Raw genomic sequence first — 27,911 nt, 5'->3', positions numbered from 1 at the left:
GTCGAATTATTAAAAGATATAATTTTAGTATACAATATATTAATAGAAAAATATCTGATATTCTCGAGGAACTCTTGTCTTCGATATTGAACTGCTGGTGAATGAAGCTTCACTGGAAATCTTCAGACTGAAGCTCTATTTTCTGTAGAGTAATTTCTATTTTCTATAGAGGACGTAGAATCGTTTTATTTTATTCGTTGTGTAACGATTTGGTTATTCAAGCACGCGAATTCGGTATTAACCGAGGCGTAATTGTTTCATTCGCGATGAAGATTAATCAACGATCAGCGGTTACTGCTGAGATTACTTAGGCAAGAAAGTAGAAGAAGACGGTTAGAAAGACGAGCATCGGTTAAACGGTGGATTGTTAGCCAAATGATAAATTAGAAACGATTCTTCGGGATTGGACGCAACGAGTCCCTATTATTTATATATTACATGATTACGTTGTTAGTAATAAGCATGATTGATCATCGGCGTTAGCTAACTAGGAAATTTGAGATTTCTAGTAGCAAAAGGGAATTTGCGTGACTAATTATTTATTGTTCCTATGTTTGATAAATGTTTCTAAGATTACATTCATTCTACTGTAATTTAGTGACTACAAAAAGATTTAGCACACGGTTGTATTTATGATAGCAGTTATATACTAATCAATTAGATTCAAGTATATTAAATTTCGTATTTAATATTTTCTTCTTTAATACCTTGTTATTAGCTACTTTATTCTCACCACTGTAGAATTATAGAGTATGATAGTATTAACAACAAAAAAAAAAAGAAAAAAGAAAAAATCACATTTTTAATGATACTTTTTGAACTTTAACATTTCATTCTTTATCGCGAACGATATAAAACCTGAATCGTTTAATTATTCCGAATAGAGCACGAAATATTCAAAATTCCATAGCGAGTAAAGGCCTCGTTGAAGCCACAAAAATGACCTTCCACGAGAGCCAGAATGGAATAAAACCAGCATAAAAAGGAGCTCAGGTAATGTTGAAGACAGACGAAAGCACCGTAGCAACTTACAAAAAACTTTGAAAATCCGATCGTACAATTATCGATCATCGTATCGCCATTATAATTTCAAATCCTTGTCTGGTCAGAACGAAACGAATCTCCTTTAACACATGTAACTTTCCTTCGAACTTAAATAACAACCGATCGACTTGTTGATCGAACGTCGATCGACATCCCTGAATCAAGAACCGCGGGAAACAAGCCAGGGAACAAAGGAGGGTGAGGTAGAAAAGAACGTCGAGTCGGTGAACAGAAGATACGTGGAGCCTGGTGAGCGGCGTCGAGGGGGTGAAACCGAGGAACGAACGAATCCGTGACGTGCCTCGAGGGCAGCAACCGACACGGCGAGTTGCAGTGGACGTCCTTGCTATGTTATCTTTCACGGTTCGTTCCCTTTCACTTTCAGTGTCCAGGAACCAGAAAGCCCAGACCTCCACGAACAAAGATACGCCTCCGCCTTCGCGTTGTCCGTGTGAGATTGAAACGCGCCACGAACGATCGCGAGGAGCACGAGCCAGATCTCGTTCTACTCCGCCTCCGACGTTCCACCTACCTTCTTTTCTTTATTCTGCCCTATTTCGCCACTTAATAGCAGTTGCCTCTTTTGGCAAAACCGATAATTAGATCTGGAGGAAACGGTACCAGGTAAGGTACACTTGGTAAACGACGTGTGACACGACAGCCGATTTTCCGTGATTCTTCGAGAGTTTCGTAACATATGTCAGGCGATATCTCGATGACGGCGGAACTCAGAATGCAGAAAGAATAGTGTTTCTGTTTGGTGCAATGAATCGAGTGTGAATATGATCTTTGATCGGCCAACATTTATAATCCTGCGACGATCGTTTCCACTTGGGTCGTGTTCGATAAAATCGTATTTTGCTGTTCGTTGAGAGATTTCATTTCAACTTTGAAGAAGATACGGGAGATTAATTAATGAGTCATTAATCAGCAGGAAAGATGTTATAAGAAATATTATGTTAACTCTTAACTGTTACGTACTGTATTAGATTTTCCTTATGTCAATCTGAATCTCTAGGAATCCTGTGAAAAATATTTTCGTTTCTGTTAATAAAAGTCTTTTCATTCGTTCGTTGCACGCTAGAACTAGCGACCAATAACGCTTGTACCGAAGAGAACGCGAGAAGGAATTCCAAACTTGACCCACATACTTAATCCAAAAATTCATCGTTTTAAATCCGTAAGATTCGATAAAAAATTGGAAATTGGTCCTTTCGATAGAAATATACGTTATAAGTTTACAAAGATCGAAATTAGTACATTTTTGCAAGAGTTCAATCGCCTGTCTTTTTATAGTATGCGTAACTACTTAATAATTAGCAGACAACGTATGAGTGATACACATTCCATCGAAGTAATAAGGCGGATAGTTGCAGAAACCAGCAACTTCTTATTCCGCTTTCGATGAATCACTAATTAGTTCAACGCGGAGACCCTTTCGCGAGCGTGCTCGTGCATACTGTACATACAGAGCGATTTTTCTCGCAAAAAACGCAGTTATAGTAGAATCGGTATGTAGAATAAAACTCAAAACATGGCGGGAAGTAAAGAAAGTCGGTTACCTACTGATCCGTTACATACCGTTTATTTCATCGCCCCTTTTTATTTCAATAATATTTGATATTTGATCGGTGAATTTATACGTCGATAAACTACAGAATACTGCGACAATTCGTCTCGTTTCACCGACAATTCCTACTTTTTCCATTTTCCAATCATTATGTGGTGCTTACAGCGGCGAGGTTCCTTTTCATTGACCAACTTTCTTCTTTAATACGCGTGTTCTACACGCTAGCTTTCTTTATCTTTCCTCTTCTCTGTAAGCTTCTTTCTTTCGATATATATTTTCAGAATTACTTCAAACGTTACCGATATAATGTAGTTTTGTACAATACGTATAATATATTTATAAAAGGTGTTATATTTCGTCTTTGATAATCTTATCGAGTTTCTTCTACAGTCTAAAGAATGAAACGAGACAATCGTTGCGAAATCTAGGAAATAGGGCCGTTGGTGTATTTGCTTGTTTTTTAATTAGTAGTAATATCGTGCGATGAATAATATCCTGAATATTTTCTTACGATCAAAATATTAAGTCATGCGGTTTAAAAAGTAGGATGTAACAATTTGTTCAGCTGTTCGACATAATCGGTAAACATTTGTTCCGAAATGGTTAAGCTTTCTAACGCGCAGAAAGCAATTTTTGTTGTACAGTTCGCGCTTCCTGGTTCATTTGTTATTATTCGAAACAATTCAGTGGTTCACGCTTCGTGTGAAATTATTCATAGAGGCGAAGACGTTCAAGATACCAAAGTTACGTTAGCTTAGAACTTCAACTGACCAGGCGAATAATCATAAATTATATCTCTACTTTCTCTAAATGATAAATGACACTGGGTGACAGTTTAAATAATGCTTCAAATCTATCTTGTCTTTTTAAAATAAAAACATGTTATGAAATCATATATTTAATGTTTTCATTAGGACAAAGTTTTTGCTTCGTAGCGTCTTATAACGCGACAATTAAAATCAATAGCTTTCAATTACGTATACCTCGAATCGTATATCTTTGGTTTGATGATGGATAATTTGTGTATAATTTGTGTATTACGTTTCGTTAAATTTTGATCTTGAATTGTTATTTGCATACAAAAAATAAACTATATTTTTGTTTTGTTGGTGGTATTGAAATTTGTGAATTGTAATTTCAGTGATTTGGCATTTACGAAATGGTTGAGAATATATTTATAAGATGTCTACACTGTGAAACTTAAAATTCGTTGATCACAATTATTTAACTTGCAAAGTTACAGTTGTTACTTAAGCAAAGTTATATCGTCATTCTTCGTTTCTTTTAAAAGACATTTTAGTAAAAGAAATATTTTTTTACAGAATGTCAAAAAGTCAGCAACAGAATGGAATGATAGGAGGCGGTGGACCGGTCGCTGACACTGACGATTTTTCGGATGGTGAGAGTACTCCATTGACTCAGGACTATGGCGACAGGTATGTGGCAAATGTGTCCTTAACCAAGCAGCTATGGTATTCGCAAACGTCGCTCGTTTTATTTTTAACGGAGAGGGAAAAAAAGCAAACGAGATTTGCTTTTGTTCTTTGCGTCAGTCGAGCCATCTCGTTTTTCGAGAAAAATCGCAGTTATTGCCTCGATTTAATTCTCTTTTAATGGATATTTATATGAAATTTAGGAGTTGATCCAGGCGACTTTTTTAATTAGAGTTTAAAACTGTCACGTATAATTGGAATTGAAACTAATAACTAGATCACGAATTTTTATGCGTTTATGGAAAATTTAAAGGTGAAAAGTTAGTTATGTTAATAACAATATGAAACTGCGTAAAAATTTTGTCGAGAAGACAGTCAGAATTAACATATCGGCTCCATCTGTTTTAATTAAGAACTCGAGTGCAGCTGTTTAATTTAATTACGTCTGTTTGTTTCGTTTTTTAGTCAAAGAACTGTCGTGGAAACGAAAGGATGGGACGTGTTCCGGAATCCACCGCCAAAGATCGATTCTGGTTCGATGGCGAATCAAAGATGCCTCGAGATGACGGTACAGATCACAAAGGTGATCGTCTACCTACTAGTATTTGTGATAGTATTAGGAAGCGGCGTAGTAGCCAAAGGAACAATTCTATTTATGACGTCGCAGTTAAGAGCTAATCGAACGATCGCTTACTGCAACAAGAAATTAGGTGAGTGATAGTCAAACTCCCGTACATATCATCGCTGTCGTCGGATATTATTAATTGATTAATAGGACTTTTGACGCCTCTTGTAGCTCTGGGCAATTCGTATCTTGACTGGCTTTATTCTATTCTTAAAATCTGTCGTTACATTAGATTAATGACATAAATTATTGCTTAAATATTCTTTACTTAAATATTCTTTGTAGTAAAATCGATCTTCATTGTCGTTTTATTATTTTCTTGATTTCACTTTCATTTTTACTTTGGTCACAGATACTATCTAGCATATTCTCTGTTCAGTAATATCGGTCCAATGAAAATAACGTAATAAAGTAATTTAATATATAAAGCTATTAACCCAACATAAAACTAATAAAACTAAAATCTACTCTGCGAATGGTACAGATTTCAAGTTTTAAAACCAAAGCAAGCATCGAAGCTCTTTTTCTCGTATTTCTATATATTTATTCATGCAATAAATGGAATTAAAATAATAGTACTATAAAATGTATCGTTCATACGTTCAAATTCTCATTCGTATTTCCATGCGAATCGAACGCTCGATGACCGCTTTGTAAACTATATTGCGTTTATGTAGTGAATTTTCTACAAATCACGCCTGTGTTGAATTCGGTGCTTGATGCAACACGTAATCCGTTCGATGGATGTAATCCAGATTCGTAGTATAATAGCAATACGTTATCTGCGGTTCATTATTACGCGATTTTCCTTTCTTATATTTGATAAGCCAATTAACGTTTGCGAAATGACCGCTTTATAGGATTATACGCTAATCCACTTTGTAGGTCTGTAAGAATACTATAGTGGGGTACAACGTGAAATTAAGTGCCTGCAGGGTATACCTTGGAGACGTTTATGAGCTTAACTCTTATTTGTTCTTTTTATGTAAAATGTAACACGTTTATTTTAACCGTTTGACAGTGTAATAAAACTACGAAGAATTTAAAATGAACGACTTAGGAGATAATCGAAAAGCTTGCTGGAATAAAGGTTCGTAAGGTAAAATAACGAATCGATTAAATCGCGTTAGAAATTTTAATTATAATTTTTCAATATTAGCAACGTTCGGATCGATAATCAGATTTTTACACATTTATAGCAAAATTTGAAGTTGCGAAAATACACAAAATGTACATAATATGAAAAAATATATGAAACGCGTCACTCATGCAAAATCCAAATCGCACTTCTTAAGTTTCAGGACGGTAAAATATTCATGGAAACCGTCGCGGAGTAACGTAAAAAGTGGATCGTGCTCGCAACATAGTTACAACGGAATTTTTTCGCTATGTATAACCGCGGTGCGAGCAAAGGAGAGAAAGTACGTGAAACCAGGTTGAAGCATTACATACGCGAGGCTACCTTCTACAAAATCGTTCGATTCTATATAATAAAAGTTAATTAAAAAAAATCTTGCGAACCTAGTAGCCTAGTCGCTTTTCTATACGGTGGTTGATAGTTTCTTTTGACGCAAATTTCGCTGTCGTAGCATGGTATTCGAGGGATTATTCTAGAATGAACGACACGAAAGAACTGAGAGTAATTATATAAGCAAAAATAAGCCATTAAAAAGAATACAATTATTCTTTTCGAAGTTTTATTTTGGCGAAAATCAAGTTTGAAAATCTGTCGAATGCAGGTGCACTTTTCTGGCTGTCTCCCGATCAAACGCGTTTACTGTTCGATGATAAAGAATGGCTCTTTGCTTTAAACTTGCTTTTCCAAATAAGCATTTTTGAGCGGTATTAGAAAATTATATTTAACAAAAAAAAAAAAAAAAAAAAAAGAACTGTATTAATCTTAATCAATGTTTCAATTTTCATTATTTGTCGTTATTTGTCGCTTTCCCAATCATTACATGCAGATGGCTTTCGATATATTTTTGTATTAAATCTTCAAAGTGCAGAAAATAATTTGAATTCATCGATAACAAGTACTTCTTTATGTTGCGATATTTTGCACTTTTCACTAGTATCTCATTGGCGTAAACCTGCTTTACAAATCGAATATCGATTTTTCGTTTGAATCGAAACGAGTGCATGATTAGTATCTAATTTTGAAACGATGTCATGATGGCATGCTGATAACAGTTACATTGATAATTTATGTAATATGAAAAAGTGGGCTTTCTTCTTCCTGTTCTGTTTTCAGATAAGCTTTGAGAACATATTTGTTGTTTCGTGAATTCAATTTCAGAAGATGTATTCCTTCCTCTCTGTTACAGGCCGCGATAGGCAATGGACAGTAACGTTACCAGAAGAGGAAAGGATAGCGTGGATTTGGTGCATCATAATCGCGTTCGCGGTGCCAGAATTCGGCACGTTAATCCGCAGCACTAGGATATGTATTTTCAAATCGTGGAAGAAACCACCGGCTTCTCACTTCCTTCTTGTCTTTCTCATGGAGACATTCCACGTGACCGGTCTGGCTCTGATGTTTATGGCAGTACTTCCTGAATTGGACGTGGTTAAAGGTGCGATGCTGACGAACTGCGTGTGCTTCGTACCTGGTTTACTAGGTAAGATACGCCATGTTTCACAACTTGTTTTGAACTTCAATTTTTAACGCGTTTCTCTTATTTACGTCGGAACTGGTAGAACAGCATGTTTGTTACGTAATTAGCGGAACGAGGTCGATTTGATCGAAAGATGCAAGAGAAAGGTGAATTATGTATTTGGATTAATATTAGAAATACCAGACTGATAGAAATCTAACACGTACTTAATCGTGATTTTACATAGAAATTTTATTTTACAACATTTTTGGGCAATTTGATAGTAGGTATTACGGAGCTTTAAGAATTATTTATGAGCCCTTGGGACTTTAAGAGGCTAACGTACTAGAGCTTCGAGAGTTCTTCGTTAAAAGAAGACATCACGAAGTTCGATTTATCGATAACGAGGGAACTTGTACTGGATTAAGACGAAGATTTCTTTCGATTGTTCAAGGACTGCTCTCTCGCAATAAGAACAAAGACGAGTCGAAGAGATTTGTTTTGGTGCTGATAGATATTGCCGCGCTCGCTGCTCAAGGAACAAGTTTCTTCCTCTGGCCTTTGCTGGATAGTTCTCGACCCTCGTTATGGCTCATACCACCATCTTTATTCCTGGTTTCGTGCGGCTGGTGGGAAAATTATGTTTCGATACAGAGTCCGATCGGTAAGTATTAAGATATCGATGAGACACCATTAAGAAGAAACTGTTATCGAGCGTTAAAGAAAAACAGAATTTATTCAATTTATTTAGGTATTCAATACGAAATTGAAATTTTCGGAAGAAGCTTTTTTTATTGTTATAATCGATATCGAGTCATTGATCTGAATCAACCCTTCCTGCTTAATTCCATTCAAATATTACTACAAATAATATATTTACTTTTATTATTATTATACTTAATTATTATAAATTATATATTACAATAATAAAAAGAAGATATTCCAATATTCAGGATAATTGTAATCTTCTTTGTTAGGATTTGTTCGAGCTCTGGGAAGGGTGAAGAAAGAAATGCGGTTGACGAGATACTTCACTTATATGTTCATCTCGGTTTGGAAGATCGTGGCATTTTTTATTAGCACCTTGCTGATACTCCACGTCAAAGGCGAAACAGTTGGCCATTTGTTCACGATGTTCAGTGACGCTTTCGGAAGCCATGATATCATGGCATGGACACAACGGGCTGAAGCCATTGATAAAATCACCGATGTCGCTGATATTTTGGAAATTGGCGACACAGTACCTGTACCAGGAAGCGTAGATACCCCTATATACGTTCTACTGCTGCAAATATTTGGTGCTTACTTCACATACATATTTGGTAAGTATTTGTATTTCCTTTATTATATTTTTACCTTCAACTAGATTAAATAATTTTTTAAACTAGGCTATGTATCTAGACTATGGATATTTACAAAAACTTACAGTTTTGCAAAGGCAACGTTGGCAAAGGCATTAAAAAGAAATTGTTATTAAAGACAAGTTATTTAAATTAGAAAATTTTATAACAAAATCATAACATGGAACATGACATTATGACAATCAATATTTCCCAAACATTCATCAACATTGTGTGATTAAAATACATATTTAATTTGCAAATCGGACGAAGAGTCCGATATAAAGTTTGCCAATTTGATTTGATTGACACATCCACTTATTGGATTTTTAAACGTTGGTCGCCTGAAAAAAGGAAAAACGAAAAATACAATTTATACGTTTTTCCCTATTCACATGTTGAAAAAAAAAGTAGAAGAAGAGAACAGAAAACGAATGGTATTTCGCTTGTTTCAGGTAAATTCGCGTGCAAAATTCTGATACAAGGATTCAGTTATGCTTTCCCGGTAAATCTAACAATTCCAGTGTCAATCTCTTTATTAATTGCTGCTTGTGGCTTGAGGAACACCGATCCTTGCATATTTCAAGGAACGATTCCGGATTATCTTTTCTACGAGTCACCGCCAACCCATTTCATCAATGATTTCGTGTCGAAGCAATATGCTTGGGTATGGTTGTTGTGGTTGCTGTCGCAAACTTGGATTACTTTGCACGTTTGGACACCGAAATGCGAGCGTCTCGCCGCCACAGAGAAACTGTTCGTCGTTCCTATGTATAATTCTCTGTTAATCGATCAATCGATGGGTCTAAACCGAAAGAGGGACGACCAACCGGAAGTGAAAGTCGAGGTAATTTACTATAAAACAATTTCAAGCCTAGTGGCATGGCAAAAGTTTTACTTGTCTTCTTTAAGCAACGATTTATATTAATTTTTTACAAAGTTATGCCCTGAGTAGATAGCAAATGTACTTCCCAGTTAGGCGATTATGAAATTTTTATGCAGATTTAAGAAAACAGAGTTCTTTAAAATATTAAAAGGCCGTAATTAAAACCTCCAATGTAATTTTACTCGCCGCCATTCTATCTTATACACTGTTTTTATGAAAATCTCGGCATTTATTTCCTTATTTCTATTATTCTTTCTTTGGTAATACTAACTATACAGCTGCATTTTTCTTTGAAAAAATTAATTTTAAATCTTATATGATCCCTTGTCTATAGTTAAGGATAAGAAGATTTTTTGACACTTGCAATGAGTGTACAGAAAACCATAAAAATCTTGTGTACAGTATTTCCAGTGCTTTTCACGAGTTTTCATCACCATTAGATTCTATACTTGATTGGTTTTAATTTCTTAAAGGAAATCCCTTGTCTCAACGCTTAATGTCTCTTCATTTAGAGAAAGAGCCACTAAGTAACTAGTATACTTTTATCTCTTTAGTTCGTCTTCATTTGAAACAGTTTTTCGTCCGTCATAATCCTTAAAGAAATGTTCAATCTTTTTAAAATTAAAACCGTATGCTTCTTTTTAGTCTCGTTAAAAATAAGAATGAAGTCAACGGAGTAAAAGTATCCTGGTATAAATAAAATTTAACAATTTTTATAATTGTAAAATAGGAGGATGTATAAATATCCGATATATTCGGCACCTTAAAATAGAGAACGCGCTAAACGAGATCCGTCTTCTTATTATTCATGGGTCGACTGTCAAGTTCTATCGCGAAGAAGTGTTTCTTAATTAAAAGAATACCGAAAAAGATAGAAGGATACATTGACGGATAAGATTTGATAGGGAAAATCTATTTAATAAAAATAAAATTCGTACAAAAAATAGAATTCAAATAAATTCACGCATAATAAAAATATTAATCGTAATAACAGTATTAGTCATAATGATAGTTTCCTATTCACCAAATCTCTTTCTTCGAACTAAAAAATATGTTACGTGCTAAAATAAGGTTCCAGTCTTGAAATTTACTTTCTGTCTTACGGGCTACATGTACAAACGACATACAGCTGTACGGTACGACTTTATTTAGAAAGGAAAATTTCCACAGACGCTCTTAACATAAATAATTCCACTTTATTCGTTGTTTTGAATCATAATGCTGCTTTCAACAACATTTTGTATTGTCTTGTTCGCGGAAATATTATGAGGAGCTTTACCGTCGCATATTGAGATGCTTTTGTTTTGAAACGTGCAGAATTAAATTAATCCGCTAAAAGTTTCTAGTACAAGTCTTGTATTTAAAAGAAATATATATATTTTTTTTACGTATAGCAAGACAATGTTTTCTATAGGCTGGATTGTTATCGGAAGCACGGTCGTTTAAAAATATAAGAATTGTATTTTCGAATAGGATCTGGCAGAAATAGAGAAAGAAAAGGGAGACGGAGATTATGAGACCATATACGAACAGACGGATGGCACGACTACACCTCCATCGGCTGTAAAGAGCAGCGATCACGTAACAAGAATATACGCCTGCGCGACTATGTGGCACGAGAACAAGGAGGAAATGATGGAATTTTTGAAAAGTATCTTACGTTTGGACGAGGACCAGTGTGCTAGACGTGTAGCCCAAAAGTACTTGAAGGTTGTCGATCCGGACTACTATGAATTCGAAAGTAGGTATCCATGTGCGCTTTCTGGTGTTAGCGTTGTAGTCTGCAAGATCTCGATCGTTGAGAGACGTTGTTTATTCTTTCAGCTCACATCTTTTTCGATGATGCGTTCGAGTTATCGGATCACGATGACAACGAACAGCAAGTGAATAGATTCGTAAAATTGTTGGTGGGCACTCTAGATGAGGCAGCGTCGGACGTTCATCAAACACGGATGCATGTCAGAGCACCGAAGAAGTATCCGACGCCTTACGGTGGCCGATTAGTCTGGACTCTTCCTGGAAAAACGAAGATGATCGCACATTTGAAGGACAAGAGCAAGATTCGTCACCGAAAACGTTGGAGCCAGGTAGGAATTAAAGTCGAATGAAGTTTTCAACGAATCTCTCTGCTTTGAAATTCCCATACAACTTTGAAGCTTTAATATTTTTCAAGAATTTATGACTAAGAAATCTTATAGTAGAAGATCCATTAATAATATCAAAGATGCATAGCTTTTAAAATGAGTGAAATTCCAGTAATTCTAATGGAGCCTGATATTTTACAATCTATTAGTATCTCTAGAAACGTATAGTATTGAGAAACAGTCGGAAACAAGTGATAGTTTTAATAATTACAAAGCAATCTGGCATCTTATGATTTGTTAATATTTTCAACCCTTAATCCGACCCTTGCGTCAATTTGACGCACTGGGATAGATGTAAAAATATCAGCATTTTTTCAGCATTAATAAAAAGTATTTGCAAATTTAAAGGGTTAAAAATATACACAGTACTCAATAGTAATTCAGAATACTCATAGCCATAGTAGTCTGTACCAATTACTCGTAGTAGTTCAAAATTCATTTATATTTTTAAATTTTTCACATCATTCCAGGTTATGTACATGTATTATTTATTGGGACATCGATTAATGGAATTGCCAATTAGCGTAGATCGTAAGGAGGTGATCGCAGAAAACACTTACTTATTAACTCTTGACGGTGATATCGATTTTCAACCAGCCGCTGTGAAACTGCTCGTGGATTTGATGAAAAAGAACAAAAATCTTGGCGCAGCCTGTGGTCGTATTCATCCAGTCGGTTCAGGTAATCTTCGTCAAACAACTTTCAACCTACGACAGATTTTAGTAATAAAGTTTTATGTACAACTCTTTTTTATGATATTAGGTCCTATGGTTTGGTATCAGATGTTCGAGTACGCTATCGGACATTGGCTGCAAAAAGCAACTGAGCATATGATCGGCTGTGTACTTTGTAGCCCTGGTTGCTTCTCGTTGTTCAGAGGAAAAGCTTTGATGGACGATAACGTGATGAAGAAGTACACGACGAGATCCGACGAAGCTAGACATTACGTTCAATACGATCAAGGAGAGGATCGATGGCTTTGTACGCTTCTTTTGCAACGTGGGTACAGGGTAAGTATCCAGAGAAGTTTCCGAAATTGTTATTACTTAATCTAGATACTAAATTTATACAGGAGGACAGTGATTAAAGTCTTTATTCAAGTTCAATATTTGATGAAATATTTTATGATGTCACTTATTCACATTCTTCACCGTGTAATCTTACAGGTAGAATATTCAGCGGCCAGCGATGCTTACACTCACGCACCCGAAGGTTTCAACGAGTTTTACAATCAGCGACGTCGATGGGTACCATCTACCATTGCCAATATCATGGATCTTCTGATGGACGCAAAACGAACGATTAAAATCAACGATAACATTTCTCTTCCTTACATCTCTTATCAAATCCTACTCATGGGTCAGTCAAACTCTCGTTCTATTTTTATTTCACTATTAATTAATTGCCTCTCTCGGCACTGAAACTTCCATGTAATTTCTACAATTCCATTATATTAATTTCATTCTTCGTGCTTTGAGATTTATCAATTATGAATTAAAAAGTTGTCTAAATCCTTCTTACAGGTGGAACCATTTTAGGACCAGGCACGATTTTTCTCATGTTGGTCGGTGCTTTCGTCGCAGCTTTCAAGATCGATAATTGGACCAGCTTCTATTATAATATTATTCCTATTCTGTTCTTCATGCTTGTATGTTTCACTTGTAAAGCGAGCATTCAGGTAAATCCACTTATAATTAATACTTGTTATACGTGCTTATCGTAAACGAAGAACACAGGAAAAGGACATGATAAACAATTTGAAAATTCATCAATTAATCCTACGTTATCAAAATTGTCTCTTTAATTCGTTATGAGATCACGCACAATGGCTATAAATGTCATTTGTACACCTTGGTATTTATTATAGCATTTGCGTGCTAGTTAATTACGTCCAAGTATATCAAATTTCGTATCACTTGATAATACTTTCATGTGATTACGAATGATCGATGGAGATAAACTAAACACGGAGACTACAAAAAGAAAACAAAAAATATATATGTAGAATCGGATAAACAAGTTCTTCATTGAAAAATGAGGACGTGTGTAAATATCTTTTATTGCCACCATATTTTCAGAAAACTTGAGAAGTTGTCGAGATCTTGGTGAGATTAAGAGATCAATAATAAAGTGATCTGTCATGTTCCTTCTACCTGCTCTTCAAATATTTGTCGCTTTGATTGTTCTTGCAATTCTTTTTTTTTTTTTCGTGTTGTTGTCTTTCAGCTTCTGTGCGCGCAGATATTGTCGACAGGATACGCGATGATAATGATGGCTGTGATCGTAGGTACGGCCCTCCAACTTGGGGAGGATGGTATCGGTTCACCTTCCGCGATATTCTTAATATCATTATCCAGCTCCTTTTTCATAGCCGCCTGTTTACATCCTCAAGAGTTTTGGTGTATCGTTCCTGGTATAATATACCTCCTTTCAATCCCTTCGATGTACCTTCTTTTGATCCTCTACTCGATTATAAACTTGAACGTCGTCTCGTGGGGAACTCGTGAGGTCCAAGTGAAAAAAACCAAAAAGGTTCGTTCCTTTGTATTGGCTTTACCGGACACTTTCTTTTTTTCTTTCTTCCCCTTGTTCAACTAACTGGACAGTATTTGTTTAGATCATGTTTGTCAATTTTGAGGGATTGTACATATACCATTACTCTGTAAAACCATCGCAGGAAACATGTGGTGATGGTAAATCAAAATGGCAAGTGCTTTTAGACAATTTCACGCGAGCTACAAGCTTTTTTGTCTGCATGTGTACGTTCTAACTTGTTTATAATGACGCAGATACTGAGAGTGACATTATGTTGAGGATACGAGAATTTTAATTCAAGAATTCGATATTTAACACTTTTAGAACTGAACGTTTCTTGGCCAGTTGGAAAAAGATTCGTTCGTCAATTATTAGTAGCAATATATAATAAACGGAAAAAAATAGTATACGTACAAACGTATAGCGTAAAAAAATTATTATGCCTAAGATTAGTATGAATTAGATTCAGAAAGGTTACCCCAATATCCTCAACGTATTACCACTATTTTATACAAGATCAAACAAAAATTAATTTACACGCGTGAGCATTGATAACTGCTAATAATAACAACGGTGTGCCAGGTTTTCGTGGCGGCGATAATAAGTACTCTGTACGGTATGGTGATGATCGCCGTGATCGTTGGGACTGCAATTAACATCGTTCAGGACGGGATAATGTCGCCATCCGCGATGTTCCTATTTTTAGTAATATCTCAGATGATAATAACTGCACTATTGCACCCCAAAGAAATGTATTGCTTATTATACAGCATCATATACTTCATCACCGTCCCATCGATGTACGTGTTGCTTATTTTTTATTCGATCTGTAATCTGAACAACATCACATGGGGTACGAGAGAGGTGAAGACTAAGAAAACTGCTGCGGTAATTATCAGCTCAATCTTAACTGAATAATCGACTCTACTTTTAATCATGCTCTCCTTTTCTGTTATTTTATCAAGTACCATTAATAATTATGCACCTTGAAGCAAACAGAAATTAGACTTATCTAACTTACCAAGCTTTAACAAAATCCATTTGAAAATTATTGGCTCATAATAGTGACTCCTATCACAAGAATTAAATTATCAAATTCAAATCCGCCACTATGTCGGTATAACTGACATCTATATTACGGCTAAATCTCACTATTAGATCTATATATTTTACCGTAGATATATATACGGCAATAGAGTAAACTGCGCGAGTAAATCCATTTAATTCGACTAAACTATGTAAATGCGCTACATTGGGTGGAGATGCTCAGTATTGCTCAGGTGGGATTACAAAATTAGATTCTCCAAGAACAGTTTCTATCGAGAAACTATTCAAGAAGTTATATAGAAACAGCGAAGAAACAATTTAATTTGTACAACGTTCGAAACATTTTATCGATTTCGATTTTTCAAGTGGACGACATAAATGCTTCTTTCCTTTCTTCTAAAAATAACATAATTTAAAATTTTAAAAAGATTTATTTGAAGCATGTGTTTTTTAATTTGCGCGGACCTATAATACTATAGATCATTGTCTTCTTCAGAACTTATATCAAGCTCTCTCTTTCTTTTTCTCTCAATAATTTTTCCATTCATACATTAATAATTCAGGAGTGAAAAGCAACATGAGTGAAAAGTATTTGAATTTCCAATGAACGTTCGACTGAAAAATTTGTTTCAAGGTGTAATGCTTTCTAGTATTTCATATTACGTTTGTAGATATAACGATAATCACAACTAATAAATTAATAACACGCAATTAATAATTTTTTAATACATTTCCTACTGTCTCATATATTTTTTTAGAAACAGTATTTACTATAATAGCTTTTATGTACTTACCTTTTATGTATATGACCAAAATTAAAATACGTTACATATTTCTCGCTGAATCGATAGGAACTTGAACAAGAGAAAAAGGAAGCCGAGGAAGCAAAACGGAAAGCGAAACAGAAATCTCTGTTAGGGTTTCTTCAAAGTGGTGTAGGCTCGAACGACGATGAAGAAGGATCGATAGAAATTTCTTTGTCAGGATTGTTCAAGTGCATGTTCTGCACTCATGGACAGACCTCGAATGAGAAACAGCAATTGGTCGCTATTGCTGAATCTTTGGAGCAAGTTAGCAAACGCCTGGAAGTTATCGAAAGGTTCTTTGATTTTATATTATTCTAAAAATATTTTACACCGTACGCTTTATAAATCCAAATGTTTACTGACTTGGTCGATTATTTCAACGTAAGACTTTACAAATCTGTTAATATTCTTTTATTTTTTATTTATTGCCTTCCTATAACCATAACAGTAGTAATTAAATTTCCATCATATCTATTAACATGCAAAACTAAACAATCAATTTCAATTTATACGACGAGTTGAAATGAATTTTTAATGAAATTTCAAATGAGATCTCTCGAATGATCTATGATTATGGCTTATTATGATTTATTTTACATAATCCTTGTCATCTGGTCTAAATATAATCTATTATACTAAACTAAATATAATATCACTAGCATAATGCTGAATTAGACGTAACAAAAAGTCGTACAAAATGCATTTTTTTTTTTTTACCTTTTCTGAATCGAAAATTTCAGAGCTGAAGCCAGAAGTATCTTTTAACGAAGCAAAGCTTCTCTAATTCTAAATAATAAGATCTTTGAAGTAATACCGACGATTATATTCAACTTGAATTTAATATAAATCCATTTATCAGAGCCGTGGATCCTCATGGGGTGACAAGTCGACGTCGTGCATCTTCCGTGGGTTCTCGAACAGCCGATCATTTAGGGGCCATTGGCGAAGATCCAGCAGAGGATCAGGATTGTCATAGTGAAGCTGAAACGGTGACTAGTCAGAATACAGAAGGGAATCGCGAAGCTAGCAACTTCCTAAGCAGACCTTACTGGCTGAGCGACGAAGGACTCAAAAAAGGTGAAATCGATGTCCTGTCGCTGCAGGAGGAATTATTTTGGAAGGATCTTCTGGAGAAGTATCTATATCCTATAGACGAGGACAAGGCAGAAAAGGTAAGAAGTTTTAATCAAACTGTAGTCATTCGTAGTGTTTGTCTTTTTTTATTTCTTAAAATTTCTTAAAATTTGAGAAGAATTTTTGTCTACCTTTTATTTCTTCTATACTTGAGTTAAATTTATATTTTTCGTAGTTTTGAAAAACTTTCTATTCTAAAATTTTGTTCAACGTTTAGAGTAATTGTTTTGGATAAAAAATAAATTTCCGAAGTACTTATTGTGAGTAGGACTTACAAATTATTTATGAAATCATAGTATTTGTTATTTTATCATTTATATATATCGTTATCAGTCAAGTTTTTAATATTATTTGTTAATTGAATATGTATAACTAGCGTCGAGGATGTTGCTCGATCGTAGAACAATTAATTCTATTTTATTTATTTCAGTATCTCTCGTGTAAAATTCAACGAATTCAAAATAGATTAAAAAAAGATAGATATTATTTGGAAATTGCGAAATATAAAACTAAAAAATTCCGTAAAATATTTGAATCAAATAACTTTGCGAATAACAGAATGAAAATAACTGTTTCAACATTCTTTTAAATTTCTTAATCGATTGTTTTTACAGTATTTTTAATTGTTATTTCACATAGTATATACAATAACGTTACTAAGATTTTCAAAAATTTTGGAACTTTGCAAGATTAAGATAAAAAAAAAAAAAAGAAATGAAAAATAGTTTGCAACAAAATCTAGAGAATCTAAGGAAATCTTACTAGAAATAATTGAAAGATTAAACGATTAATAATTGTGTGTACGAAATAACGGTTGTTTAAATTTGTCAATAATGGAAGAATATAAATAATCGACCCATGCTACTTGCGTCAGGCACGAATCGCCAAAGATCTAAAGGACCTACGTGACCAGAGCGTTTTCGCGTTTTTCATGATGAACGCCCTCTTCGTCCTGATCGTCTTTCTGCTGCAATTAAACAAAGATTTGTTGCACGTGAAGTGGCCCTTTGGTATCAAGACGAACATCACCTATGATGATCACTCCCAGGAGGTAAAGACCGCTCCGTCCACGTCGTGTTGTCCTGCTTCTTAAATCATATCCCCTTTCCCCTAAAACAGCAAACAAACAAAAAATAATATGGATAATTAGTAGGGTCTATCCCACGAGCCATATAGCCGTTTTATTAATTCTTTGTTTAGCTTCTTGTAGCAAAACATTTCAAATGCTAAAAGCGTATACTTTACCCAAAATACTAGATTCAAGCAATTAAAGATATATCAGTCGAAAACACAAATGAAAGGACTGTCATATATAACAATAAATATCATAACGGGAGAAAATATTTTCGTAAAATCACGGGAAAACGTAAAAAAGAAAGGTAATTCAAAAGTATACAAAATTTATACACGATGATTCAAGTTAAGCATTCAAATTGTTTTGCAGCAAAAACTCGTAGTAGCGATTTTTATATTTTTCCTTGTCGCTTGTTAAGAAGCTTTTTAGAGGATGAGAGTGTGCTTGAAGATCTAAACGATCACGGATAGGAACCTCCCTCGAAAGGAGCCGATGGATCAACGATCGACCGGACGGAGCGTATTTTTCTTCATATCTTTGCTAATCTGTGCTTTTTCTTTTGTTTCTTCCCTGGTCCACGACAGACTCGCATTGCCGCCGACCTAATTGAGCTGCGGAACAAGAGCGTATTCGCGTTTTTTATGTTCAATGCGTTGTTCGTTCTGATCGTATTCTTGCTCCAGCTGAACAAAGATCAGCTGCACGTTGTCTGGCCACTCGGCGTCAAGACGAATATCACCTTCATCGAAGAGACCTCGGAGGTATCTGGTAGTGTTCTAAACGAAAAACAGAGATGCTGTCTCACTGATGCCTCGGGAGACTAACACATCCGTGTGCTCCGTTGCTCGTATTTTATCTTTTCTGTTTTCTCTCCATTTTCTTTCTTCTCGTTTTATTCCTACGTTTCCACTTTTATGACGATGACGTTTAAATTAGGGGCCTCTATTTTACGCGTATTTAAATATACGAATACGAGTGCAGTTAAATTATTCACAATCCACGTAGTTTTTAATACACACGTACCCGTACAATTAATATTTTCCTGTTTTAATCTGTAGTTTTTAGTATACACATACTCGTATATTAAAAATTAAAACACGAATATATTAATTACACGTGCGACTTTGATACATGTTCAAAATCTTCAATTTACATTCGTCGTTATTTGTCGATTTGATAGCGGCAATGAGTCAGAATCGAACAATTTTGCGCGAGGACGGAGTCATGTAGAGGAAGAAGAGAAAGGGTCGATTGAATCGTCAGATTGAAATTCGAGCGTGGATCCTTCGTTTTTTAAAATAATTGTTTCATTCTCATTTCAGAGATACCTTTTTTTTTAAGTGTAATTTTAGATACGTTTAGAATGAAAGTTTAGAGCTTCTATTTAGTTCAAATAGAATCGAGCTTACGGTTGCGATACTTTTAATATTTTCTCCTTTGCCTTCTCTAGTTTAGATTTCAGGCATAGAGTATTTACTTTGTGAGCTGCTTCTTTTGTCAATTTAGATATTTAGCAATTTCTGGTTTTATTATTCACATATCATCGATTTAATATTTTTCATCGCTCTAAAATTAAACACTTATTTGATGAAAAATTTGAATAAAACAAAATATTTGCATTCAGTATTTATAATTAAATTCAATTCCTGTCTAAAAATTCTTATTTCGTTTTAAAAATTACAATTTTCCTTGATCTGAATCCAACTCAGTCTAATCGAAATTCAAACGGTGGAATTGCCTGAATGAATTCTGCGTTCAAGAAACGTAGAAAGAAACTTCGAATCCAAGAAATAGAAAAATCAGTTTTCATTTTTTCTCGAAGAGGAATAAAGAAATTGCTAAAAATCATTAAAAAAAAACGACACAACTAGTATACAGAGAAAGGGATCGCAGTTCAATAGTGAGCATCGGAGCACGCTGGAAATGGTATACCCGGTGATAATGTTGCACTTGCTGGGACATGTCTGTGTTTTGTCAATAACGTGGATCATGAGCACGTGGCGAGTTACCATTAACATGTTTGCACAGGTACTCCCGAAGCGTATGGAAAAGCTGGGGGCACTATCAATCAACTGACTCGAAACTAGTTAGCTAAGTCACAAATAACATCGATGCCTTGTTATTTCAAATCCTATTATCCTTCCTCGTTATGTGTACGTCTATTTTCTTTTAGTACCCGTAAAAAGTAAAACGATATGGTGGCCATGGAGCGTGATCACTCAGATCACTCGCACCATCAAGTTTCCACCTTGACTAACATCGATATTCTTCTTGATTAACGTTGTCGAAGTTCGGAGAACAAATGTAAAGTCACACGTTACTTTTATTTTGAATATTAATAGATTACATGCGTATAATTGTGTAAATCATATTGGAAAATTAAATCGAAAAGAATTCTAATAAGTAACGCGTTGAATAGAAACAATATTTTTGAATTTAAGTAACATTCCAATATTATCTTTTATTCAATTGGATAAAATTCCTGCAATTTTCATAATTATTTTTTCAAAGTTCTCTTAGCTTCTGCACACCTTTTGGCTCTCTCGTGATCGTCTACTTTCCCAAGGCTCGAGTTAGAAGTTTTGTTTTCTATTTTTCAATGAACAATAGCACGTGCACGATTTGTGGGTCACGAAAGAGTCGAAAAAGCACCTTTGAACATGTCTCATTTTTTTCCGCTCACCTGGTTCAATACGAACGAGGGAGAAATTGTTAAGCAGATTTTCACGTTTTTCTATGTGTCTAATTTTGATAACGCACTGCTAGGTATGGCAGCAGAGGAGCACCACTAACGAGTTACCGTCAATGTAACTAAACGGTGGCTTATATGTGTATACATATGTGTCTCGAAAAATGATTTTTAAACTGTATTTACCGCGGTGATCCTGATCGTACGAACGAATAGCTGACATAAAAATGATTGAAAAATGGAACGATAGAAATTTTCCAATTAGTACCTTCACAAATTTTCCAATAAATATTTTTCAACGCTATTTAACAGAAATATTCGTTGAAATTAAGATTAAAAAATTGGAAAGCGTGACAGAATTTTCATTAAGCACTTGCTTCTTAACAGCTATCGCTATGTACGTTCAGGAAATTAATAATTGTTATTTCATTACGAATTGCCAGTCATAATTATATTTTGTATTTTACCATATAATATTTCGTGTATTCTTGGATATTATATTTATTCTGTACATCATTGTTCATTTAAATTACCCATGGATGCATAAAAATCCTTAATTTGAATGTAACTTAATTATATAAGAATCTAAGGGGATGATATCCTTAAGAATCGGGAATATGTGATTAAATCCAAATTTCCAAAATCTTGACTTACATCACTATGATTTTTAGTTCGCTATACATATATTCGTAATGAGGTAACAACGAAATACACATTAATGAAAATTGTAACTATTGTGAATCGTTTTATGTGTTCTCTGTTTGCGACTTTATTTATATTTTGGCTTGTATTACGACTAATTTATTAATTTCTTCTCTAACAATGAACGTATTTCGTAGGTACACATTACGAAGGAGTACCTACAACTCGAGCCTATCGGTTTGGTGTTCGTGTTCTTCTTCGCATTGATATTAGTTATTCAATTCACCGCGATGCTGTTCCATCGATTTGGCACGTTCGCTCATATTCTAGCCAGCACCAGCTTAGATTGGTACTGCTGCAAGAAGGTGAGTGTTATCTACAATTGTTGGTGATAAAATTTTACTGCAATTAGTTAGTATCAAAGATTTTCATTGTTCACATTATTCACGTCATTCTTTCCTATTAGTAATTAGTAATAGCTCCTATACAATTTTCCATTTTATTTTTTCTTTTTTATTCTCATTTTCATAATGTTAAATAACGATTTGATAAAATCCCGAATAATTATAGTCTTTGATACAACTTTTAATACAATCTGTGATTGTAATCGTAGTATAATCGTTTTTAAATCTTTTCTGTTTAATTCACCAGACCAAGGATTTATCGGAAGAAGCGTTATTATCAAAACACGCGGTGGAAATAGTCAGGGATTTGCAAAGATTAGACGGTATGGAGGGTGACTACGAGGAAGGTAGTGGTAGCGGCCCGGGAAGAAGGAAAACCATAAGAAATCTTGAAAAAAGCCGAAGAAAAACGCAGGCAATCAATACGCTTGATGTCGCTTTTAGACAACGATTCTTCAGTATGTCAGAAGGCAATGGTGTGTAAGATGTTTGTGCGAAATTTTTGCATTTATCATAAGAAGCTGATGGATTGGAAACTTAAATCCCGAAATACTTTACGATCTTCTTATAAATACAAAGATGCAAGAAATGAAAAAGTGAACTAAGTACTTAATACTTAGTTTAATCGTTTGCGATCTGAAACTTCGTTTCGTGAGTGCAAGGCCAAATTTAAATTAGAAAAAAGAAACGAAGGAAAATGAAATTGTAATATAATAATTTATTTTAGTTTTCTTATTTTTTCGTTTCTTATTTCAAGTAAAACGTATCCAAATCTGGTCTTAAATGAAACGATATCTCAGTTTATACCAGGTACATGAATATTTTTCGATTATGCGTATACTTTTGTTTACATACTTTTATATATGCAAATGTTATATATATATATTTTAATATTTCCACATGTTTCCGTCTCTTCAGCAATTTTAAAATATACCGTGTAATATATTAAGGAAATAATACTAGTAATGCCTCGATTTTAAGATGAGAATATTCGTTGATTAATGTTTCAATTTAGGTCTGCCGAGGAACATGTCGACTAGAAGATCTGCAAAGGCTTTTAAGGCATTTGAGGGGCGCAGGAACAGCATAATGGCGATGAGGAGGAAGTCGCAGATGCAAACGTTAGGAGCCAATAACATTTACGGTGTGGCAGGCAATCCTTTAGGGATACAGGGTCGTCCCTCGAGAAGCAGTCAGATTTCTGTAAAAGACGTGTTCGAAGGACACGCTGGTCACACGAATTCAGCTTATGAACCTGACGAAAATACCGGAAGTAGCCTCAGACTTCACAATCTAGGTCAGAGCACGTGGAGAGATGCGAATACCAATATTTAATTGAAACGAATGAACGTAATTCGAACAAATTCTTCACAGACGTACGTAATTGTTGGAAAATATTAAAACTGACGAATTTTTTTACTTTATATCCTTATATAAAAATATTTGTTAGATGATCAACGACGATAACCATCACATACGTTTTACGAGAAACGAGAAATGGCTACGCCTCCTTTGCTAAACATTACAAGCAATAAAATCGATTTCCATTTAAATTATAATATTATCACGCATTTAAGCGCTTCGTCTAGCAATTGTCTGTTAATTATCTGACTCTATATGACGTAAGAGCGAATAGAAAAGTACGAAAAGACTGCCTCCGAGTAGACTAATTTACGATGAAGTGAAATGGAACAGGGCCGTCTTTAAACTCTCTATTTATTTATTCGAAGAAAAAAGTGAACAATGTTCCCTTCTTCTCTGAACGATAAAGAACAACGAAGAACAAAAGAAAAAAAAATTGTATAAGAATAGAAACTAGAAATTTAAATATAATAAGTTAGGGATTTTAATAAAAATTAGATATAAATATTTGTTAAACTTGAACGAGTTAAAGACAGTCCTGAGGAAGAAAACGTTTTTTGTCTTCATTTTTATTCTTTTTATTTTAGTTCTTTTTTTTTTTATTCGCGCTTAGATATTTAAGATAAATGAACTGACCGGTGAATAACGATATTTGTTAGTACAGCTACTGCCGTACGATTATTAAACGGTTTTAGAGAGTAATTCTCTGTTTAGGTATTAATTGAACGTAATAGCCCTGTTAGCTGATGTCGTATCAAACGAGTGTGACAGTAATCACAACGACGACAACGCTTACACTTCTTTCGTTCTTGTAAACGTGATATACCGCCGTTTATATAAATATACTTATTGTATTTAATAGATATACAATTCTTTTTGTACATATCGCGTGCGTACGTGTAACGTTAAGCCTGTAGAAAAATCGTGTTGGTATAAACATAAACGAAATAAAGTTCGAACAATCAGCACTCAATTTCGAATTCATTTCATCCAATTGTTCTTCTTACATAGCGCAATTCTACATTCTTTCCTGTACTTCAATAAATTACATACTACATACACATGTATCTTTGGTTGGTGATTTAAAAGTGGGAGATGGATATGGGATAAATGATATCATAAATAAAATAGATTTATCTTATAAATTTTGCTAGCGTTTATACATTTCTAAAGTTATTCTCCAACAGTTTAATAATGATTTCTTATAAAACACGAGGAACGATTAATCTGCTAGAATTTTCTATTCACGTCAGGTAACAATTTCAAATATACACAAAGTTCGTAGAGAATATTTTACAATAATTAACGATTATGTTGAAAATATGGATAAAAATTGCCTGTTTTGAATTTCATTGAAAAAACTACTATTGTCTTAAAAAAAAAAAAAAAAAGGTACTCTATTTCAAAGGCATATACAGATAGTACGAGACAGATTTGGAACGAGTTCAGTCTCGCCTCGGGGCGAGCCCGATTTGTTGGGTTTTTTTTTTTTTTGACAAGATTAAAGATGCTCACAGATTCTATCTCACTTCGTTTGGACGCATATTGAACAACTTTGTCGAAAATTTCCCCTCGCTTGCTCGCCTAGCGTACTTAATTCACGACGACACGAGGAAACTCGAGCAAGACAGCAGTCTCGCGGATGAATCTCGCGGATTAGCTTCGTATTGTCTCTATATAACTTTGAAAAAATGATTAAACAGAAAGAGAGAGGAATGATTAATTTCATATACAACGTAGCAACATTTTAAATAATTACAAGAAATATATACATTGCAATAAATGTATATGTAAATTAAGCAGAGAGGAACAGAGAGAGGGAGAGAGAGAGAAAGAAACATTTTTATGACGTGCCAGCTTGTCGTAAAGCTTCCGTCATGCACATGACGTAAGTCGCCATCAAGTAATCGTTAATGGTACGTCGCATGGTCCATCCTTGATAAAATCCTTCCGGAGATAGCGCCCAATTCGCCAGGAGCAGAGGATAATTTGCTACTACAGCGTAATTATTACCCACCGTATACCTGAATATCATGTCGAGAACTTTGAATTAATTGTCAATTTATATACATTAAACTGTGTAATAATATAATTTATAATTAATTAGAGAAAACTGCTGCACTTACGCGAAACTTCCACCAAGAATTACCCAATTGAATATGTTAAGCCTTGATTCGTAGGTTGCTTTCATTTCACCTGAATTATCGTAGAAACGCGACATTTCCATTTCCTGGAATTAAAAATCCAACACATGGTTCAATCTTGAAATATACTTTATATATACCCTGCAATCTTTTATTTTAAAGAAGTGTCCTGAAGTTAAACGAAATTTGTCGAAATAAAAAATTAACGCTACAGCATACATTTAAGATCACTGTATCTTTCAAGTAATCCATCGTGGTACCACAGTATGGAATTTTTCAAACGACGAGTTAATGCGAACCTTTAAATTGCTGAAGAAATTTCGCGTTATATTTTATAAAACTACCTCTGTCTGTTTCTTCTTTATTCTGTACAGTTTGAACAAGTCTAAAATTGATAAGCTAGTTACAACACTGGCACCGAGCGCGTAATATCCATGACAGGAGTACAAAGAATAAATTAAGCCGGCCATGCTCAAGGTTCGAAAGATCTCGTCTATAATATTGAATCGTTCTTTGTTCCTTTCTTCCTCCAGCTGCATCATAAACGGATCGAACGCTGAAAAATACAAATTTATTGATTTTCGATTAATTGACTGTAAAACAGTACACGAAGTTGATAAGCTACTTACTATAATCCTTAAAGAAAAGTTTGTACACAAGAACGATGAATGATCGAGAACCAATCATAGCGATACTGGCACAGGCACACGCAACATGTGTTAATAATTTCGAATACTGAGCGTAAGAGTGTCTTATCAAGATGTAAATTGACGAACCGCATGTTAGCGTTAGATTCGTGCACGAAAAAATGGACTCCAATATCATAGCATAGCTTGCATTAAATAGAAGCAAGGATTAATTGATACATCTGTACATATACTAATATATGGTAGGGTTAAATATTTAAAAAAGTTCAAACACACTGAACGATGAAAAGGTAGCAGAAATAATTGTCATTGACCGATGCCATTCGTATTGACATGGAAATACGATTAAAGGTAAATGTCACTTTTGTTTTTTATTATATAAGCTCTCTATTATTAACCTTAATTGTTCATTACTCGAATGAGAATAATTTAAATAGCAATAGAAAAGTATTCCCTATTATCTGACATACCATTCAATTTTTTATCGTTCGTTGAAAATCGCTACTACATATCGTATCATGGACTGTATATTATTTTTAAAAGCGTATCGATACATGCAACATGAAACTAATTTATTCAGAAATCGAAAATAATCGATGGCACACGCGGTCGAACTATACCATGACGAAATTACTTACAATACTACGTTCGCGTGACAGTTCGTTTGACACGATGATACGCAACAGGATTGATAAGCATGCGTTAGAAAAGTGCGAGAATATGAATGAACGTGCGTGATATGACGCTATGCAAAATATATTTCTCATTGTGATTTGTAAGTTGATTGCGATGTACATGACAATAGCAGCAGAGAAAGTACGTGCAACTGTCGACATCACTGAAAACATTGATAACCATCCCGTTTACAGTAACAGTAACAATAGAGCTATTATAATGGAAGATAATACTGTAAGTACATGCAAAATGTTTCGTCGAACAATTCAAAAGCGTTGCCATTAATATTTAACGAAATAAAATGTTATAATTTTTTATTTGGTAATTTCGACAATACTTAATACGTCACGATCATAACCAATTGGCAATCGCTGTTAAAGATTACTGTCACGATCGAATCGCTACTGTCACTAAGAATATTAATTATAGAATGTTGATTATAGAACGTTAATTTTTATGCTACGGAAACAGTGAAAATATTGCAAGAAGATATTATAGTAAATAACGAACGAATGAACTCGTATCATGCTGAGTGTACCGATTTATCAGCGATCCTCGAACAATGGCGGAGAAATATTAATTTACGGAACAATAGCAGTACAGTAGAAAAAAATTTCATTCGGATATCATCTAAGAACGATTTAGATTTAGTAAATATCGAAGAGACACGGTACAAATCGAAGTCTGTTCCTATGAAGGATCACGAAGTTAGTTATCCTTATCCTTTCACAGATTATATTCATCCCCGATTTTGCGCCGATTTTTCACCTATAAGTACTTATAGAAAGCCACACCATCGGCTTGTCAGGAATCTGAAATCAATTCCGGTTAATCATGAATCGAATTTAAGAGACGATCGTGAAAGAACAAAAAGGACAAGAAGATGGTTAAATTCGTTCTTTCGTGGCAAACGGAAAAAATTGAATCAGAGTTCTTCGATCGACGAATATTTTAAGTTAGAAGATCAATGGAATAAAACGCATTTATTGCCGAGATTGGTAGAAGTATCGCAGGCGCAACGAATTATCAATGAAACGACATCCGGCTCACCCTCCACAAGCCAAAATTTAAATCTGTACCAAATATTGAGATTACATTTGATTCCTAAGAAAACT

At 34.5% G+C, this 27,911-nt stretch overlaps 2 protein-coding genes across 6 annotated transcripts in view; one reads left to right on the top strand and one right to left on the bottom strand.

Annotated features, from left to right (window-relative positions):
* Kkv (hyaluronan synthase-like protein kkv) overlaps positions 1-24,298 on the top strand; it is a 34,091-nt gene extending 9,793 nt beyond the window's left edge. Inside the window, exons 2-21 of one of the 5 annotated variants that reach the window (XM_072017365.1) lie at positions 3,937-4,050; positions 4,513-4,757; positions 6,997-7,290; positions 7,721-7,930; positions 8,244-8,588; positions 9,062-9,453; positions 10,966-11,233; positions 11,317-11,579; positions 12,107-12,317; positions 12,399-12,646; positions 12,803-12,995; positions 13,160-13,314; positions 14,754-15,059; positions 16,070-16,317; positions 16,884-17,196; positions 18,033-18,209; positions 21,762-21,929; positions 22,216-22,444; positions 22,984-23,344; positions 23,419-24,298. In XM_072017365.1, the coding sequence (XP_071873466.1) occupies positions 3,938-4,050; positions 4,513-4,757; positions 6,997-7,290; positions 7,721-7,930; positions 8,244-8,588; positions 9,062-9,453; positions 10,966-11,233; positions 11,317-11,579; positions 12,107-12,317; positions 12,399-12,646; positions 12,803-12,995; positions 13,160-13,314; positions 14,754-15,059; positions 16,070-16,317; positions 16,884-17,196; positions 18,033-18,209; positions 21,762-21,929; positions 22,216-22,444; positions 22,984-23,303 (4,698 nt within the window). In that variant the 5' untranslated portion in view covers position 3,937 and the 3' untranslated portion in view covers positions 23,304-23,344; positions 23,419-24,298. Of the gene's footprint in view, positions 1-3,936; positions 4,051-4,512; positions 4,758-6,996; positions 7,291-7,720; positions 7,931-8,243; positions 8,589-9,061; positions 9,454-10,965; positions 11,234-11,316; positions 11,580-12,106; positions 12,318-12,398; positions 12,647-12,802; positions 12,996-13,159; positions 13,315-13,862; positions 14,169-14,753; positions 15,060-16,069; positions 16,318-16,883; positions 17,197-18,032; positions 18,210-18,817; positions 18,995-21,761; positions 21,930-22,215; positions 22,445-22,983 lie in introns of all 5 variants that reach the window. The other 4 variants (XM_072017366.1, XM_072017368.1, XM_072017364.1 and 1 more) reach the window with 4 other exon arrangements.
* A 160-nt stretch (positions 24,299-24,458) lies between these two features.
* On the bottom strand, positions 24,459-27,665 carry LOC139994570 (uncharacterized). The gene is made up of 4 exons (XM_072017369.1): positions 26,104-27,665; positions 25,819-26,030; positions 25,457-25,560; positions 24,459-25,354 (listed from the first exon to the last, which is right to left on the bottom strand). Exons 1-4 carry the CDS (start codon positions 26,297-26,299, stop codon positions 25,174-25,176), a joined length of 693 nt encoding a protein of 230 aa, XP_071873470.1. The 5' UTR covers positions 26,300-27,665; the 3' UTR covers positions 24,459-25,173.
* Between the last annotated feature and the right edge of the window lie 246 nt (positions 27,666-27,911).

This window comes from Bombus fervidus, chromosome 14, assembly GCF_041682495.2.
Source record: "Bombus fervidus isolate BK054 chromosome 14, iyBomFerv1, whole genome shotgun sequence".
NCBI classification, from domain to species: Eukaryota; Metazoa; Arthropoda; class Insecta; order Hymenoptera; family Apidae; genus Bombus; species Bombus fervidus.
The sequence above is the reverse complement of the archived record's forward strand: the minus strand, read 5'-3'. Positions and strand labels throughout refer to the sequence as shown.